The sequence below is a fragment of the Lissotriton vulgaris genome, chromosome 9 (assembly GCF_964263255.1).
Source record: "Lissotriton vulgaris chromosome 9, aLisVul1.2, whole genome shotgun sequence".
Lineage (NCBI taxonomy): Eukaryota > Metazoa > Chordata > Amphibia > Caudata > Salamandridae > Lissotriton > Lissotriton vulgaris.
This window is the reverse complement of record NC_141697.1, coordinates 1192235625-1192253947: the sequence shown is the minus strand read 5'-3', so window position 1 is coordinate 1192253947 and position 18323 is coordinate 1192235625. Positions and strand designations below refer to the sequence as shown.

At 43.4% G+C, this 18323-nt stretch overlaps 1 protein-coding gene across 1 annotated transcript in view; it reads left to right on the top strand.

Moving 5' to 3' along the window:
• SLC6A6 (solute carrier family 6 member 6) overlaps positions 1 to 18323 on the top strand; it is a 291079-nt gene that overhangs the window by 248413 nt on the left and 24343 nt on the right. Inside the window, exons 10-12 of the mRNA XM_086939260.1 lie at positions 13802 to 13914; positions 15343 to 15480; positions 17745 to 17847. Of these exons, the coding sequence (XP_086795386.1) occupies positions 13802 to 13914; positions 15343 to 15480; positions 17745 to 17847 (354 nt within the window). The remainder of the gene's footprint in view (positions 1 to 13801; positions 13915 to 15342; positions 15481 to 17744; positions 17848 to 18323) is intronic.

The following is an 18323-nucleotide window of genomic DNA, read 5'->3' as shown; positions in this document are numbered from 1 at the left end:
ATTTATTTATTTTCTGTTGTGGGTTGTGGGTTTATAGGGGAATAGGGTGGGAAGTAATTTAATTGTAATTAATTAAATGTTTTAATTTATTTATTGTATTTATTTTGAATTAATTTTTTATTATTTTTTAATTGTTAATTAATTAATTGTTAACTGGTAAATAATTTGTATTAATAGGTAATTATTTTTAATAATTAATGTTTATTTGTATTTTTAATTGATTAATTATTATACTGTATTACATTGTTAAATACTTTTAATTAATTTGTAATTGGTATTAATATTTAATTTATTTTTTTCATATATGAAGTATTTACTTTCCCTACTGTTGCACTCTCTGGAGTGGGAATAGTAATTTTTACTCCTACGCTATCCAACGCTTTCCCTACTGTTGCACTCACTGGAGTGGGAATGGTAATTTTTACTCCTACGCTATCCAACGCTTTCCCTACTGTTGCACTCACTGGAGTGGGAATAGTAATTTTTACTCCTATGCTATCCAACGCTTTCCCTACTGTTGCACTCACTGGAGTGGGAATAGTAATTTTAACCCCTACGCTATCCAACACTTTCCCTACTGTTGCACTCTCTGGAGTGGGAATAATAATTTTTACTCCTACGCTATCCAACGCTTTCCCTACTGTTGCACTCTCTGGAGTGGGAATAGTAATTTTGACCCTGCCGCTATCCAACGCTTTTCCCTACTGTTGCACTCACTGGAGTGGGAATAGTAATTTTTACCCCTACGCTATCCAACGCTTTCCCTACTGCTGCACTCACTGGAGTGGGAATAATCATTTTTACCCCTACGCTATCCAACGCTTTCCCTACTGTTGCACTCACTGGAGTGGGAATAGTAATTTTTACCCTTACGCTATCCAACGCTTTCCCTACTGTTGCACTCTCTGGAGTGGGAATAGTAATTTTTACCCTCCCGCTATCCAATGCTTTCCCTACTGTTGCACTCACTGGAGTGGGAATAGTAACTTTTACACTTACGCTATCCAACGCTTTCTCTACTGTTGCACTCACTGGAGTGGTAATAGTAAATTCTACCCTCCCGCTATCCTACGGTAAAAATATTGTATATTTTTTTATTAATATTATGTTCATATATATATATATATATATGCCGTTTCACCTTGTCCAAAGAACGAGGCTCACTCACCACAGATAAGATTCACTGTGCACCCACAAGAGTCTGCGCGTAACTTCATAGTTTCATAGTGTGCCCAACGCGTTTCAAATATTCCAACAACAGAGTCAAATACAGGGCTCTCTTTAAATATCCAAGTGCTTACTTTATTACGCTCAGGTGAGCACATCATCATTCGCTATGCAACTTGGGAAATGAAGTCCATTACCATACAAAGCATATCGTCATAGTTCATAGTTCCTGTGGCAATTTTGTAACAACCCTGATAAGTTATGTAACAGCCCTGTATAAAGTAAGCACTTGGATATATTGTTTATGTACAGGAAGGTACACCTTCCTTTACATAAATAATCTTTAGAGGTTATTTCCTCATTCTACATGTGATGCAGAATGCAGTACGCATAGAAAGAGAAAAAAAAACAAGGAGAAATGAACACATTTCTCCTTGTTGCACCTCCATACGATCATCTGGGGAGACATAGCATTCAGACGCATTTCCAGATTTACGATTTTATGTAAATCTGGAAGTGTGTCTGGTTCCACATGTATTGCGTGTGAACATCCACAGCAACACCCATGAAACGCCCCTTTAATGCAAAGTGCTGCGTGTAAAGGGGCCGTATTTACAAGGACAGGAAAAGCCACGCAGGGTGGCTTTTCCTGTCCTTGTAAATATGGAGCAGAAAAATGCGCTGCCGGTGTATCACAAAAAGTGACGCACTGGCAGCCCAAGGGGCTTGCAAATCTGCCCCTTGATTTCGGGAAAAATGTGGGAGGGGAGGGCCCCCCGCTCTTAAGGACTGGCTGCTGCTTCTTTGACATTAGAGAACCCATGGCAAATATTTAAAACAAGCATTTGCAATGCAATAGGTCTCGCATTAATTAAGTTTGAGCTATTGGCGTTGCTAAATATTGCAACACCAATTGCAACAAAAGTCTATTAAAGGTAGGCCAAATTTTTTAAAATTTATTTTTGTAGCAATGGTGGCATGCTGCGCTTTAGATGAATATGTTTAAAAGTAAAGTGCGCCATACTGCGATTGCTACAATAGTTAATTGTGGATGCGCTAACAATTGATGTGTGCACTGATGGCTGGTGGTGTGTGTGCCTGGTGGAATTGTGCACTGCCAGCTGGTGGTGTGTGTCTGGTGGAAGCGTGCACTGACGGCTGGCGGCGTTTGTGCCTGGTGAAAGCGTGCACTGAAGGCTGGTGGTGTGCGCCTGGTGAAAGTGTGCACTGACGGCTGGTGGTGTGTGTGCCTGGTGAAAGCGTGCACTGAAGGCTGGTGGTGTGTGCCTGGTGAAAGCGTGTACTGAAGGCTGGTGGTGTGTGCCTGGTGAAAGTGTGCACAGACGGCTGGTGGGGTCTGTGTGCCTGGTGAAAGCGTGCATGGACGGCTGGTGGTGTGTGTGTCTGGTGAAAGTGTGTACTGAAGGTGTGGTTGTGTGTGTGGTTGTGTGTGTGTGGTTGTGTGTGTGGTTGTGGTTGTATGTGTGGTTGTGGTTTTGTGGTTGTGTGTGTGGTTATGGTTGTGTGTGTGGTTGTGGGTATACAGCTTTTGCTGAATGCGTGAGTTGTGTGCAACATGTAAGGTTGCAGCTGCCACCACAACATACACGGATTCAAAGGCATCCAAAACTCGTGAAATGTGCCCAGTCAATGTATTGTTGAACATGCTGTTTTGCCAGTGACTCATTTGCTTGCAAATGCATGGTATGCAAAGGCACCCACATGACCGTATGTCTTTTCAGCAACCATCCCAAGTGACAGCGGTCCACAGCCTTCTCCTGCAGCCCGCCAGCTGTATGCACAGGGCTTGCCAGAGTGCAGATATTGAGATTTCGAAGGTAGCCTTACGAAATGTGGGTATAGTGACAGATTCATTTGGATGTGTCTGCAATTAGACAGTACTTGTGTCCTGTTTGGACTGTGACATATAACATATTTCCCTTTAATATGGATACAGTGTACTTTGCTATTTTATAAACATCTAAGCTGCTGTCACTCAGCTTCAATACGCTGCACGAAAGAAGCCAACGCTCGTTCTGCTTGAGATCAGTTTGGTACGAAACTTTGTTTACAATCAAGGAATGCTTTATAAATGGGACAGGTTACAATGGGAGAGGGGCCACAGTCCCGAGCAAACTGTTTACAAGAAAAAACAAGATGGAAAAAATAGCAATAATCGTGAAAAAGGAAAAAGACGGATTGCGAAAGTGAGAAAAGGACCTACGAGTAAAAAAAAGTTGGTATAGACAAAAAACTGGTGAGGATAAGAAAACCGAGAGAGAGAGAGAAGATAAAGAGGCCACAGTCCCGAGCAAACCGTTTACAAGAAAAAACAAGCTAGTATTTAACAAACATTCGGAGTGGCAAAAATGAAAATAAACAAACATATAGCTCAAATATTGTCAGTCAGTCAAAATACACAATGACGGAACACCTCAGCCAGAACAGAAAAAGTTGAGCAGGCCTAGTACCAACAGGAAAATATTAAACACCTTTTCAACATATCTCTATGAAATAAAGAAAAGCATAATGTAAAGTCGTGGTACAATGATCTTCAATCAGGGTTGCACAAAGTTACAAACCGCATCCTCCGCACCTTACAGGGTGGCTCATTTCAAAATTTGACGTATACAACGCCATCAGGTCGCTTAGTGCACAGTGACTGAAACGTTGACACTTTTGATAAATAAATAAAGTATAAATGCAACAAATGATACAAGCATACACAGTGTGGAATACAGTCATACTACACGGTTGAGAAAGCAATGATTATTAACGTAAAGTACAAACTCTGCAGTTTACCTGTGCGGTCGGTATGGACTAGAACCAGGAAAAATCGGTGCTGAACATCCCTGGTAAAAAGAACGCTTGCACGCCATTTCAGAGTACATCGAAAACACTACCAGAACTGCGGCGGGGAGCAATAATCACACGGAAAGGTACCAGAAGCGTGGCAGGGGTTTAGTTTCACTTCCCAACAAAGCTTTAAAACGTCACGTTGAGAAGTCAATGGAAAGCAGGTGCACGCCGATTTAAACGAGTCATCATCTTGAAAATAAATAAAACACATCTACGCCTACGGAGCAGTGGATGAATCATTAAAGCGCTCTCCTTCAAACGTAGTTGTTATTATGTCCCGGGCGGAAGTCAGGCAGGCCGGAGGCGGGACGTGAAGACACACCGGAAGCCCGGGCGGGCTCCCGTGAGGTGAGAGCCTCGCACGCACAGAAGGATGAGACCGCCGCCGCCTGCAACGAGCCCTCGCCTGGAGACGAGTACCGGTGAGTGGGGGCCTTTGCTGAGCTGCGAGGGCGGGGGGCATGTGTGTGTGCGTGGGGCGGCGGGGGGCTCTGTATGTGTGTGAGCGTGCGTGTGTGTATGTGTCTTGGAGTCTGTGTGTATGCGTGTGTGATGACTGCGGGGGGGGGAGAGTGTGTGTGTGTGAGCGAGCGAGTGTCTGTCTGTGTGTATGCGCATGCATGTGTGTATGTGTGGGGATGTGCACGGTGAATGTGGACGGAGCCGACGTGCGCGTGCACGAGGTCAAATCCACAGGCTAAAGCGCGTGGCACCCTCTTGTCCTAATCCCCCGAACTCGATGACTATAGTTGTCGAACTGGACTGGAGCATCCTACGGATGCTAGTCCAGCTCGACCTAAAAATGGGATCAGGCGTCCCGAGCACACCATGAAAGTACAGCAATATATCATGAGGTCCTTCCAGTGCCTGTGGCCTTGTAAGAATTTCATGTTAAGCTTGGCTCTTATGCATTTTATTTGACCACATTTGGTAAGCTGGGCTGGAAGTGCAGTGTGACAGCAGAGGCAGCAGTGCGTGTGAGAGGGGGCAGGAGTAGAGGTCAGACAATTATTAGTAACCCCGGGCGGAGCTGAGGTAGTGAGACAAAGCAGAGGTCCTCGGAGTTGGGAAAACTCTGTGGAACTCCGCTCCGCCACCCGCCTCCACCCCCTAATAAAAAAACAGTTACACCTTAATTTAAAATGAAACAAAAACACACTTACCTTACTGAGGCGTCCTCGGGCTGCCCTCCTCCTTTTCGCCGTCTCTCCTACGTGGGACGTACATCTTGAGATAACTGCGTATGTCATAGAAGATGTCAAGAGTGATGTAATATGTGGGGTAATAACAGTGTATGGCAAGGATGTAAATTATTGCTAGCTTAGGGCACAAGTTATAGATACTTGCGATAACTATAACTGCTGAGTCCCCTAGTCCTAAAATGACTGCCAAACATCTTTGTTGATGCAAAACAGCCAATCAGATCTTAGCTTTTCATCTTCTATTCCTGCTTTGCTTCTGTGTCTCTCGATATCTTACTTTCCTTTCTTAAGAAATACTGAATGGCTTTAACACAAATCACAAAAAACACTCTTTCTGGGTAAAGTTCTAGCTTTCTGCCAAATTTGGTGTAATTCCGTTCAGCCACACCTAGTTGACGGATCACTCTGAAACTGGGTTGCTCCTCCTCAATTGCAGAGGAGCGTCGCCCCACTGGTTCAGAGCGAGCAGCTGAAAAATAAACAATATTTTTTTAATTTTGTTTTATTTTCAGATGCTGGCTGAGCCACCGTGTGCAGGGATGGGTGGGGCCAAGCCATGGGAGGGGAGAGGAGGAGTGGTAGATGTGCACTTTTAAATGTGCATGTCAGTTTGGCCGGCCAAACTGACATGCGCACTTTAGCTTCTCCAACCCGGCTGTAATGCTCAGCCGGGTTGGAGAAACAGCACAGACTCCCTGTGCCTGCTCGAGTGTTGAATTAGCCTGCTCAGGCGAGAAACATCCTTTACGACGCAACTTTTACCACGCAGTGCCTTTACAACACAGGTTTTTCAACGCAAGTCAATACAACGAATTGCGCTGGGGGGCGCTCTAGGATAGGTAATAGTTTAATTTACTATCCAACACCTTCCCTACTATCCACGGGGACTGGAGTTGGAATAGTAAATTCAACTATTCACTATCCAGCACCCCCCAACGCAAGTCGTTGTAACGACTTGCGTTGAAAAACCTGCATTGTAAAAACATGCGTGGTAAAAGCATGCGTTGTAACAACGTATATCCTGCTCAGGCCAATCCCCACGCTGCTCTCTTGCTTGAGAGCAGCATGGAGATTGGATGGAGAGTCCATGATGTTGGCCCAGGAACTGCTGAGACCAGGAAGTGGAAGCAGAGCAGCACTAGGTATGTTTTTTAATTTTTTTTATTATGAACACCCTGCATGATCCCCCCACACCCCTTGCCCCCTCCCACCCCTCCACCCACTCTATCACTCTAAATCTGTGTCGGCTGCCTCTGCTCTGAAACTTTCAGAGAAGGAACTTTTCTTAGAAAGTTTTGTGAAGATTTGTCAAACAGCACCAAAGTTATTAGCAAACCAAAAAAATTAATTTTCTATGGAACCCTGGTCCTAACTCTAGCTCCAAAGAAAGTGTTGATTGGTTCTGTGTAATATGTGGGTGTGTGTGTGTGTGTGTGGGTGCATATACACACACATATTTACAATACACACACATATTTACAATAATTGCACGAAAATGCATTCTAAAGTTCGATGATGTAAAGCAACACTTTGTAAATGTTAACTTGTTGTATTACATGCGTAGTAAAGGCATGCATTACTATGCTGTACATCCCACCAACAACCTGTAACCGTAAAGAGGCTTACTGTACTGTAAAGAGACCTACTACACCACAGATCCTGAGAGCCCCTTACGGGAGAGTTTATGATCAATTGTACTCACCATATCTAAACTATGTCTCAATACGTCACACACGCTGAGCTTCGGCTGAGCAGAGGTGAAGACTGTGACCTGATATTTTGTCCCATGAAAGAGGAAGTCTCCTGGTTTTATCCTAATCAACAGGCTTGTTTTAAATGTCTTGCCTCAGTCCACATGTTTCCGTGCTAGCGGCCCCTATTCAGGGTGAATACAGCTCAAAGCCAGCCTGGTTTTACATATACGACAGGCATGTCAGCCGTAGGATACTACACCCTATGAGGTCATTATAATTCAGACTCTTCAGACATTTTGAGAAATAGACATATTTTCAGTGAACACCCAACGTGCAGCAATCTCCAACTGGAGACCTGATATATTGTTAGGAAAAGGTGTCTCATTCTCATAGGTATAATAGTAGTGAGAAAAAAGGGCAACATTTCTCTATGTGGTAAAAATACAGTCCTGTACATGGAACTCTTTGTACATTCGTAATATATAGAGAAAACCTATTTGTACAAATTTTTGGGAGAAGGTGATTACTAACCAAAATTTAGTTCAGTTACCATTTAATGAGTACTTTTATATTGCCTTATAGCCCACTGACAAGGGCTATACCAGTTGTTAATGTGCCTGAACTAAGTTATTAGCTCAAGTGCATGTAACACGGGAGAGGGTCTTTAGCAACTCGTATAGCCCAAGAAACAATGGCTATAAGAGTACTAGATCATTCCACCCACAGACAGTAGCTCCAAATTAAAAAAAACTGAAATACGAGCATTGGAATATTAGAACAGACTTATATCAGCCACTAGTAGCCTTGCGCCACTTCAATTTCTTCAATAGAGCTTCTAACATTCCAATGTTCTACTATAGCCTGCTTCTTAGGGCTATATCGGTTGTTAAAGGGCCTGAACCAGAGTTACTGGCCCAAGGCCGAAGGCTATAATGCTGTTAGAACATTCCCCCCACTAAAGGACGAGTTCCATAAATTAAAAGGGGAAAAATACAAAGTCAAACAATGGAATGTTGGAGCTCCGGCCTTATACCAGCCATTATAAGTCCGGAGGTCCTCCAGTGTCTTCAATGGAGCTCCCAACATTCCAATGTTCTAAAATGTTGTAAATAACAGTGTTTTTAAAAATCCTTTATATTACTTTAAAACTCTAAATTATATCATTTAGGTGACAATTCCATTGACTTTACTAATTTTAAAACAGCATCAGGCCCAGAATATTTTAGAAGCAACAACACTTGCCTTGAGCATCTCCACACGTTTCTTTGGAAACACTGGGGCCGATTTTGATTGCGGATGGCCCGTCACAGCCAGCCATATGGTGGCGGTCCTTCCGCAATCGGACCGCGATATTCCCCCCGCCACATTACCATGGCAGAGGGAATCAGGCTCGGACCGTGGCATACGCAAAGCCCGTCCGCCACGGGACTGCCAAAAGCAATCATGCAGATTATGTGGCGGACGGTCCAGATAGCCTAAAAAGGTGGCGGCACCTAGCAGGTACCGTCCACCAAATTAGGATGTTGGCTACAGCCGGCCTTTTCCTGGCGGCGATGCCGCCATGGAAAGGGTAGTGGAGATTTGTTCCGGGGGCCATTGCGGGTCACTCTTGTGTTGGGGGGAGGTATAGGTGCACTGGGGGGTGCCCATGGTACCCCCTACATTTCATAGCACTACATGGCAGGCACCATGTGCCACGTAGTGCTGTGAAATGCACATTCTGCCTTTTTGGCATCGCAGTGGGTGCTGCAGTCAGCAGCACCAGCCGCAATGTTAAATGGCAGGATGGATTCGCCATGGTGGCGGTCGCATCCTAATTTGGTGTGCGGGACCGCCGCATGCATGGCGGATGGACCCAGTCACCACCAGGATGGCGGACGGACTCCAGTCCATCCTCCTTCCTAATGACCCCCACTGCCCTTCTTTTATCTGTCATTAAATATTACATGTCAACCAGCTTTTTAGATGGTTAAAACCATTACATCTTGGAATCCTGTTGGGTGCTGAAGGAACTAGAACCAGTCACAAAACACAGAGAAAGGCGAATGCCCCACACCGCTCATTGCCACTCCCAAGCCATTTTAGGGAAGTTATACAATGTTAGACTCTATCTTGCCTGGAGAGGTCTCATGAGATGATAGCTCATGGTGGTAAGTTAATGACTGGTGCTTGCTGTCTTGATGGCCAACCAGTCTGACCTATTGTCTTTGAAAAGTAAGGATGTCTTTATCTTTGTTAGCTTCAATAGTTATTTCGTGCATGTTGACAATCACCGCTGTAGTCTCAAATTTCCTAAAAATATTGAAATTTTGAAATGCAGCCTGCCATGGTATGGGAGGTCAAAGCATCTGTGGTTTAATTTATTAAACCACCGTAATATTGGAAGAATTATGGGGCCTATTAGCAAGAAATAGCGATATTTATCGCTAAACGATGTTAGCGACTTTTTTTTATCGCTGGCTATCGCTGGCTATTTTAGGGGATAGGGGAAAAAACATGCTATTAGCAACGTTTTTCTCCATTGTGCTAAAATATCCAGCGATAGTGGCGAAATGCGAGAATATCGCTGGAAGCCGCCAATGGGGGCTTAATCTGATACTCCACCCCTCATTGACTATACAGGTAAGTCAACTTTTTAGCAGGCGTTAGTTTATAGCGATAATCGCGCTTAGCAGTTTGGGTACGCCCACTTTGCATGTCATTAGCAATAAATATCGCTGAAAAGCGGGCCCCAAACCTGTAGCTATCGCCTAAAATCTGTCGCTAACTGCTGTTAGCGAAAACTTGCTAATAGGGCGATAAAAATATCGACGCTTTAGCGGGGAAAAAGTCTTGCTAAAGCGGCGATATTGCCCTTGCTAATATGCCCTATGTTTTTTCTTATCTTTACCTTCATCGTTCTTTTTTTCCAAACTATTTTATATTGTGTTTATTGTGTCTGGTGTCCATTCACTTCTGAGAGAATGCTTTATTCTTGAGCTGCAGCCAAAACCTTGAAGTCTCTTTGTGGTGATGTTTTCTTCGTCTGGGTTTGAAGAGCTTTCTAGTTTGTAGTTACCAATAGCACATCTATGGTTCTTGACTTGCAAAAACAGCCACCTGCTCCCAGCACTGAGAATTGCAAACTAAAGTGTTGGAAAGAAGAAAAGAGGCCAAATAAACTTTATCTTAGAAAAAAACACAAGCTCAAAAAACACCTGAAAGGAAACAGGTCTATCTAGGAGTAGGATAACTGGATAACTGATGAAGACCAGGTAGAAATGAAAGACTAAAGGAAAAGGGCAGGAATCACCAGGAGCATGCAACTAGCAGGATCGAGCATTGTTGTGAAGTGATTCTCTGAACTCTTTCTATGTCAGACTATTTGGTTGACCTGGCAGAAGTAAATATCAAATAGGAAGTAAATCTCTTCTGTGATGATTAGAAAAATCCCATTTCAAGAAATGCCATGAATGCTTTGTTTACCACTTAGAAATGCAGTACTGCAATACTGGTGCAATACAACAGGGATATAGATTCATCATGTTCCAGGGTAATTGCCTAACTAGGTGGTGCGATCATGCAAACACCACTCCCCGCTAAGTGCCTGCAGCCTCATTGATCGCCTCGTGCCGCGGACAGAGGAGGATGCCACATCAAGAGAGCACTCACTATCCCCATCTTAACCAGGTTTCTAGAGCGAGACAAGGAGCCCCAAACTCTTGCCTGGAAAAAAGGCCAACCAGCAAGCAAAATAGCACAGAGTGCATTGAGGGGTGAGATCACACATAATTTGCCTCACCATCTTAGGCTCAGAAAAGACCTTACTGGGTCAAGGACTCCTCACCTGACTGTAAAACTCTTCCTCCCTCTTGAAGGACCTGTTTTTTCTGGATGAAGGCTATGAAATCTTTCGAAAAGGATCGAGTATGGAGAAAAGATGCTGGTTCCCAAGATTGATCGCAGTGTGACTAACCTTCTAAATCAAAGAGTTATTGTAGGACATCCTAGGAAAATACTGATGCCATCCTTTGACCATCACAGGAGCGCAAGATGCAACCTTCCTACCAGAAAAGACCATTGGAAGTCAGGATTTAAATAGGATCATGAAAAACCGAGTGAATCTTCCATACAGGAGGAAAGTGTAAGTGGATGGTGACATGACTAATACTCTCAAAAATAGAAAAAAGGTTCATGTTATTTTAGAAGCAATTTGATTTGTAAATGCAGATAGTTAGATTGTCAGAAGAGAGGATAACTTTAGAAAAACCAAAGTAAATGATGGACGGAGCGTTGACAATACAAGCACTCACCCCCAATCAACTGATCTGGGTTAAATCCATCACCATTCTTTAGCCCACTCTGCCACCCCAGTTCAGACATGGCCATATGCAAATCAGTCTGACCCTGTGCCTCATGGGAACAGTCCAGCCCGAACTGCCAAGCCATGCCTTCCCTGGACCGGAAACAAGCTACCGAGGACTGGTTTATGGCATTTCAGCCGTCTTCAGCCTGGCTTGCTTGAATCCAGTGGCAAAGTGAGCAAGGGACTCACGTCTGAGTATACCCTGCTGACTTATGGCGAACAAAGAAAAACCAAAGGAAATGATGGACGGAGCGTTGACAATACAAGCACTCATCCCCAGTCAACTGATCTGGGTTTAATCCATCACCGTTCTTTAGCCCACTCTGCCACCCCAGTTCAGACATGGCCATATGCAAATCAGTCTGACCCTGTGCCTCATGGGAACAGTCCAGCCCGAACTGCCAAGCCATGCCTTCCCTGGACCGGAAACAAGCTACCAAGGACCGGTTTCTGGCATTTCAGCCGTCTTCAGCCCGGCTTGCTTGAATCCAGTGGCAAAGTGAGCAAGGGACTCACGTCTGAGCATACCTTGCCAACTTATGGCGAACAAAGAAAAACCAAAGGAAATGATGGACGTAGAGTTGACAATACAAGCACTCACCCCCAGTCAACTGATCTGGGTTTAATCCATCACCGTTCTTTAGTCCACTCTGCCACCCCAGTTCAGACATGGCCATATGCAAATCAGTCTGACCCTGTGCCTCATGGGAACAGTCCAGCCCGAACTGCCAAGCCATGCCTTCCCTGGACCGGAAACAAGCTACCGAGGACCGGTTTCTGGCATTTCAGCCGTCTTCAGCTCGGCTTGCTTGAATCCAGTGGCAAAGTGAGCAAGGGAAACACGTCTGAGCATACCCTGCCAACTTATGGCGAACAAACAAAAACTAAAGGAAATGATGGACGGAGCGTTGACAATACAAGCACTCAGCCCCAGTCAACTGATCTGGGTTTAATCACCATAAGTTGGCAGGGTATGCTCAGACGTGAGTCCCTTGCTCACTTTGCCACTGGATTCAAGCAAGCCGGGCTGAAGACGGCTTGAATGCCAGAAACCAGTCCTGGAAAGCTTGATTCCGGTCCAGGAAAGACATGGCTTGGCAGTTCGGGCTGGACTGTTCCCATGAGGCACAGGGTCAGACTGATTTGCATATGGCCATGTCTGAACTGGGGTGGCAGAGTGGGCTAAAGAACGGTGATGGATTAAACCCAGATCAGTTGACTGGGGTGAGTGTTTGTATTGTCAACGCTCCGTCCATCATCCCCTTGGGTTTTTCTGAGAGGATAACTTTAGCCTTTTCCTTGTCTGGTGATGCTAGTCTTTTAGGCCTGTAGTCCTGTTTACTTCAAACCCACAAAAGGTGAGGGGAACAAAGCTTAAAAAGAGTCCACCCATCAGCAATCACTCTAGATAGCATTCCAAACCTTTGTTTTTCACCCACTGTCCTACTCTAGACAGAGACCCATCTTATGCAAATCAGTACTGGCTCAGATTGTGTTTGTTAGAATCTTTAAAACTCATTATATCTCACTGTACGTTTCGTCTATCCTTTCATCAGCATATAAATAGTGTTCTACTTGTATTATTAATATGTATTATTGTTTTTCTGTTTGTATTATTGTATACTCCATCTGTGTGCATCACTGAGTGTCCCTGTGTAATAATAGTTTTCATAAATGTCGTTGCATCTCACCGTAGTCTTCGTCTACCCTTCACTATGTGTATTATTTTGTTTCTCCTCATTTCATTGTATCTCTTTTCAAAATTGTAACTTCTTGTAATATTGTAGCTCTCTTTTTTATGCTTATGAGTATCTACAAGTCTCATGGCATCTCACTTTATCTTTCCACGTGTATTATTGCATTTCTCCATACATTATTACCACACTCCGTCATTCAATAGTATATTTTTCTTATATCGTACTACCTTCGAAAATTGAATATTCTTGTGTCATTGTCTCCTACTAGTTTATTGTAAATCCTGTATATCACACACCATTCTGTGTAATACTTTTCCTTGCCTGAGCATCATAATACACTGTGCGATAATCTCATCTATGTTGTGACATTCTTATAGCATGATGTTCTTCCCCAGGATTGTATTCTTGGTTCAAATATAATCCTGCTCAGTATACTCTTTGCAAACACTCTTTCATTAACCTATTTAACTCATCAGTTGCAGTTTTACAAACTGGGAAAGTTATGGAATGGGGTTCATGTACCCATTGCTTGCCTGAAGAGGGTTTAGTTAGTGCCGGATGGTGTTATGTCATGAAACTTTCTGTTGCTAGAGAGGATTCATGGAGTCACACTGTGTTGTTGCTTGTGGTGTTGACGGTAGTCATGAATGGGCTTGTTTTCAGATGGAATAGATGACATCCCCGGGAAAGGCTCCCTGGTTCTGCCAGCAGGACTGGGATTTATCAGAAGAGGCCCAGTCATCACTACATCATTCTTTATATTAGATGGCCACTGGAAGGAATATGTAGACCCTACTCATGATGTCACTTCCCTCTGTTGTATTGTATCCTCACCAGGACCTGGTTTGGCCTTCATTGCATATCCAAAAGCCGTGTCCATGATGCCTCTTCCCACCTTCTGGGCCATCCTATTTTTCATTATGCTTCTGCTGCTTGGACTTGACAGCCAGGTAAGTACTGTAGCTCTATTATAAACAAGATACACCATAAAGAGACAAAGGATTGATGGGTTCAAGGGCGCTGAGTCACCAACAATGTGTAGAACCATGCTTGTGGAGATGTACATAGGAATGGAGCTAAGAACTCAGCGTTCCAGGTAAAATATCAAATGGTCCTTCTCAGACTCTTGCTTGTGATTCCTTACCTCCAGTGGGGCACTCTAGCTCTATCCTCTTACCTCGCTTTACGGAGTCACTAGCTCTGGTTTTAAGTCAATGATCTGCACAGTATGCTCGGACTCTCTCGACAAATTGATTCAATTCTCACATATCATCATCTGATATATTTTCGACATAAACTCTTAGTCAAGACCTTAAAATCTATTTACACCAACAAACTGAAATAACACAATGTATTGATCATACAGAAAAACTATCATTTGTCATTAGAGTTTATAGTATCTTCGTGGCATTAGATTATGTTGTTTTATACATTGCTCAGATTCAGTTGATAGAATTTTGAACACAACACAGCATGAATATGAGAAAGTGTTCAAGATGCTGACTAAAAGTATACAGATAAGACAATAAGACTCCAAAACAATGCTAATTCTTTAGGTAGCCTGTTTAAACAGCTTTATTTTTGCAATATGATAGCCTGAAACGAACGGCAGGGTTTCCTCATCCGTAGGGGAAGGAATCCTCCCGTCCCTTCTCACGAGCACAGGTTTTGCCCATGGTACTCATCAGAAAGGAAAAGCAAACTACCACTACTACGGCGGCGCGTTGACCATATACAGCTCAATTGTTCTCAGGTGAACTCCCAACATTTTAGTGTTCTAAAATTAGTTAAAGGATAAACGTTTCCCAGCACAAAATGCAATGAATATCAACATCTCCCTCTGCTTATATTCCAGTTCTGGGAAGTTTCAATGTTGCTTCTGGGTTATGGGATATGTATTGCCAGCAATGAGAGATTCCGGTGAATTCAGATGGATATCTATACAGTTCTCACACTCCCTCCCCTTTGGTGTCCCTTTTCTTGCTCTCCTCACTCTACCCATTGAACACCATGTGCATTGTGATGCACTTAGAAGTTCTGCCTTATGAAGTAACCAATAGTAAATCCGAAGTGCAGCAGGAAGTCTGACATAGACTCAGCCCACCTACCCTTTTTACCAAAGACACCAGCCAACCAAACCCATGATAAGAGATGCTTATTTCAAAAGCATAGTGTATATCTCTATTCTCCTCTTAAAATTATAGATGGATTTCCATAATAAAGTAGGCATATGTGATTTCATACCACTAGATTTAAGTGTTCAGCATTAGATCAGTACTCACTACAAAGGCAGAATGGGATGTGTCCTTGGATCAAGATTTTGCTCTACAGTATAGGCTATTGGTTAATATGATGCTTGTTTTGTCTCTCCTCTGCAGTTTGTTGAAGTTGAAGGACAGATCACTTCATTAGTTGATCTGTACCCATCCTTCCTAAGGAAGGGATACCGACGGGAGATCTTCATCGCCATAGTGTGTATGCTCAGCTATCTTCTGGGACTATCAATGGTCACTGAAGTGAGTCATTTAAGGCTTTTGTTCTGCCAACCTAGGACAGGTGAATGAATGGGAATGACTTGTGAAATAGGAAGTGACTGGTATCAGGTTGATGTGAAATGTCAGACAGGTTGGGGGAGTGATCTCACAATGTTCTTAGCATCCTTGCAAGTGTCAGCATCCCCGGTCAAATTAAGAACACATCCCCACTGCACCTTGATACCACATTACTACTGAATGGTCATAAAATATTACAACCTGAGTGAAATTCTCTAAACATATGCAATGAGGCGTAATTTCATTAAACAAACTTTCCTGTATGGATACCACACCAAGGCCCAGATTTACAAAGGTGTCACCAAAAGTGGCTGTGCTGCGTTGCATGACAGGGAGAGAGCAGGAAAGCACCACATCTACAGAGATAGTGTGTTTGGAGGCCAACATTAGGCATCTCATTGAGTTGTCTATGGTACTTGAACACCTGAGGTGGAAAACAACGCTCTATTGATGCTTACACAAGCTACAATAATACAATGTATATGACCCCCTAGATGTGTACAACTTATGTAAGCTGATTCCATGGATTAGCTGTATAGGCGGGCAGCAGTCATGTAGAGCAATGCACAATATGGCCTTTCCGCATCCCTTGTTTCAATTTTAAGGGCCAGATGTACGACCCTCGGTGTTTGTGACTCGCAATTTGCATTTTTTTGCGACTCACAAATTGCGAGTTGCAAACACTGATGTACAACAGTGTCTGAGACATTGTTTATGATTCCCCAATGGGTTTCAAAGGACCTGCCTTATTAGTATTCATAAGGCAGGTCGCATTTTGCCACTCATTGAAAATGGCCGGCACTCACAGGGATGGGAGCCTGCTGGGGTCAGCAAACCACCATCTCTGTGACTGCTTTTTCAACAAAGCAGTTTTTTGTGTGTAAAATGCAGTCTGTTTTCCTTGAAAGAAAACGAGATCCATTTAAAAAATAAAAATTAAACGTTAAAGTTTAATTTTTTAAGAGCATGCAGTGATCCGTAGAATCACTGCCTGCTCTTAAAAAGCATTTTCACCACCAATCACAAAGTGGGACCCCTTCCTGTTTGCGATTGGCTTACACCAAATTATAAATCGATGGTAAATGTTCTGTGGTAAATTTTTGCAGTCGCAAAACAATCTTACATCCCCCTGCGACTCACTATTAGGAAGGGACGCCCTTGGCACACCCCTTCGTAATTGTGATTTGCAAAACCTATTTTGCGAGTCGGTAGCAGGTTACTGACTCGTAAAATAGGTTTGGTACATGCTGCAACCCTTCTTGGTGGTTGCATACGGGGCGATTTCCTGTTTGCGATCACTAAATACGGCTGTTCATCTGGCCCTTATTTCTCATATGTTAAAATATACTGATGGCCAGCCACGCTATCCAGCTAACTCCTGCCTTCCCTTCCTCCTTCCTTTAATACCTTTTAGGAAACAATACCTGCTCTTTCGTCTCACTACCTCTTCTCCTTCGTCTGCCACTCTGCTTCTTCAGATATTTGAGTTACCTTGCATCCTGTCCTTCTCTGCTTCCTCTATCGCTGCCCCCCACACACAATGGTCATTTTATGAGAGAGGGAAATTCTGCCACCATGCTAGTGACTGCAATGTCATGCCACTGATGAGCACAGTAGAAAGTCACAGAAGAGGACAAGTCGCTGGGCAGTGCCACCCACAATTCTCTTGCCTCCCTCTTGTTTGAGAGAGCCGATGGAGGCGCCGTCGGAGGGTGATGGTGGTTTCTCACACCCCTCAGTACTGTATCCAAGGCGAGGTTGCTGATAAGCACCCACCATTCTACTTCTCTAACATGTCTGACTAGGCTTGGATGAGGTGAGGGAGACCAGGCAAGAGTCCTATTCCTGTGAGTTTTCTACATCAATACAATTTAATTGTAATAAATAACAGTTCTTTTAGTCAAAACCTATATAAATGAGAGCAAACAACATATTAAAATTAAGGGAAAAACTAAAGGCTCAATGGCTTGCATACTGACTACCCATTCCTAAATGTAATGTACTAACAGCAGCTCAAATGGGGAATGACCGCAGTAGATTCATACCAGGTTCAACGGTGTCACAATGGCCCAATGGCTTGAGGACTACTCTCCCAATCCTGTCTGTAGAGTCACTCATTTAAAGTTAATCTACAGAACAGAGATTTCCTGTGCTTTTCTACATTGAATATTGCATGCGTGCTATTCTTACCTGTGCTTCGAAAGGTGACCAGATGTTTTGTTCTCCAGGGCGGAATGTACGTATTTCAACTCTTTGACTACTATGCAGCCAGCGGTGTATGCCTCTTGTGGGTCGCATTCTTTGAATGTATTGCTGTAGCCTGGGTTTATGGTAAGTGAAGCTCTTTTTGCTAGAAATGTATCTCTCCCAATCGTCATTTCCGCTTTCGTCTATGCTACCTCTGGAGGATGACAATTAACCTTCAATATTTCTCTCTCCGCTTGAAGATTTTATTTTTTAGATTTTAAACTGTAAATGTATTCAAGCATGAATGATCTAGTTTACATGTTTAAGTGCAGGTGAGCACAACATTGATCACTGCACTGTGAGAATAAATAATGCTAATGTATATAATTCTGAATGGACTAGAATTGATGGAGTTGGCGTAGGTAGAACAGATGTAAGGTGAGAGGGGCATTATTGGTGAATCTATGGCTAATGTTGCCATGGAGGGTGATGCACTGAGGAGAATACAATGTGTAGTCTAGCAGCAATGTAATCAGAGTGGAAGAGTACACTTTCATATTACATATTACTCTGATGGATCTAGAGGACATTGAAAATCTGATTATAAAGGTATTGAAAAA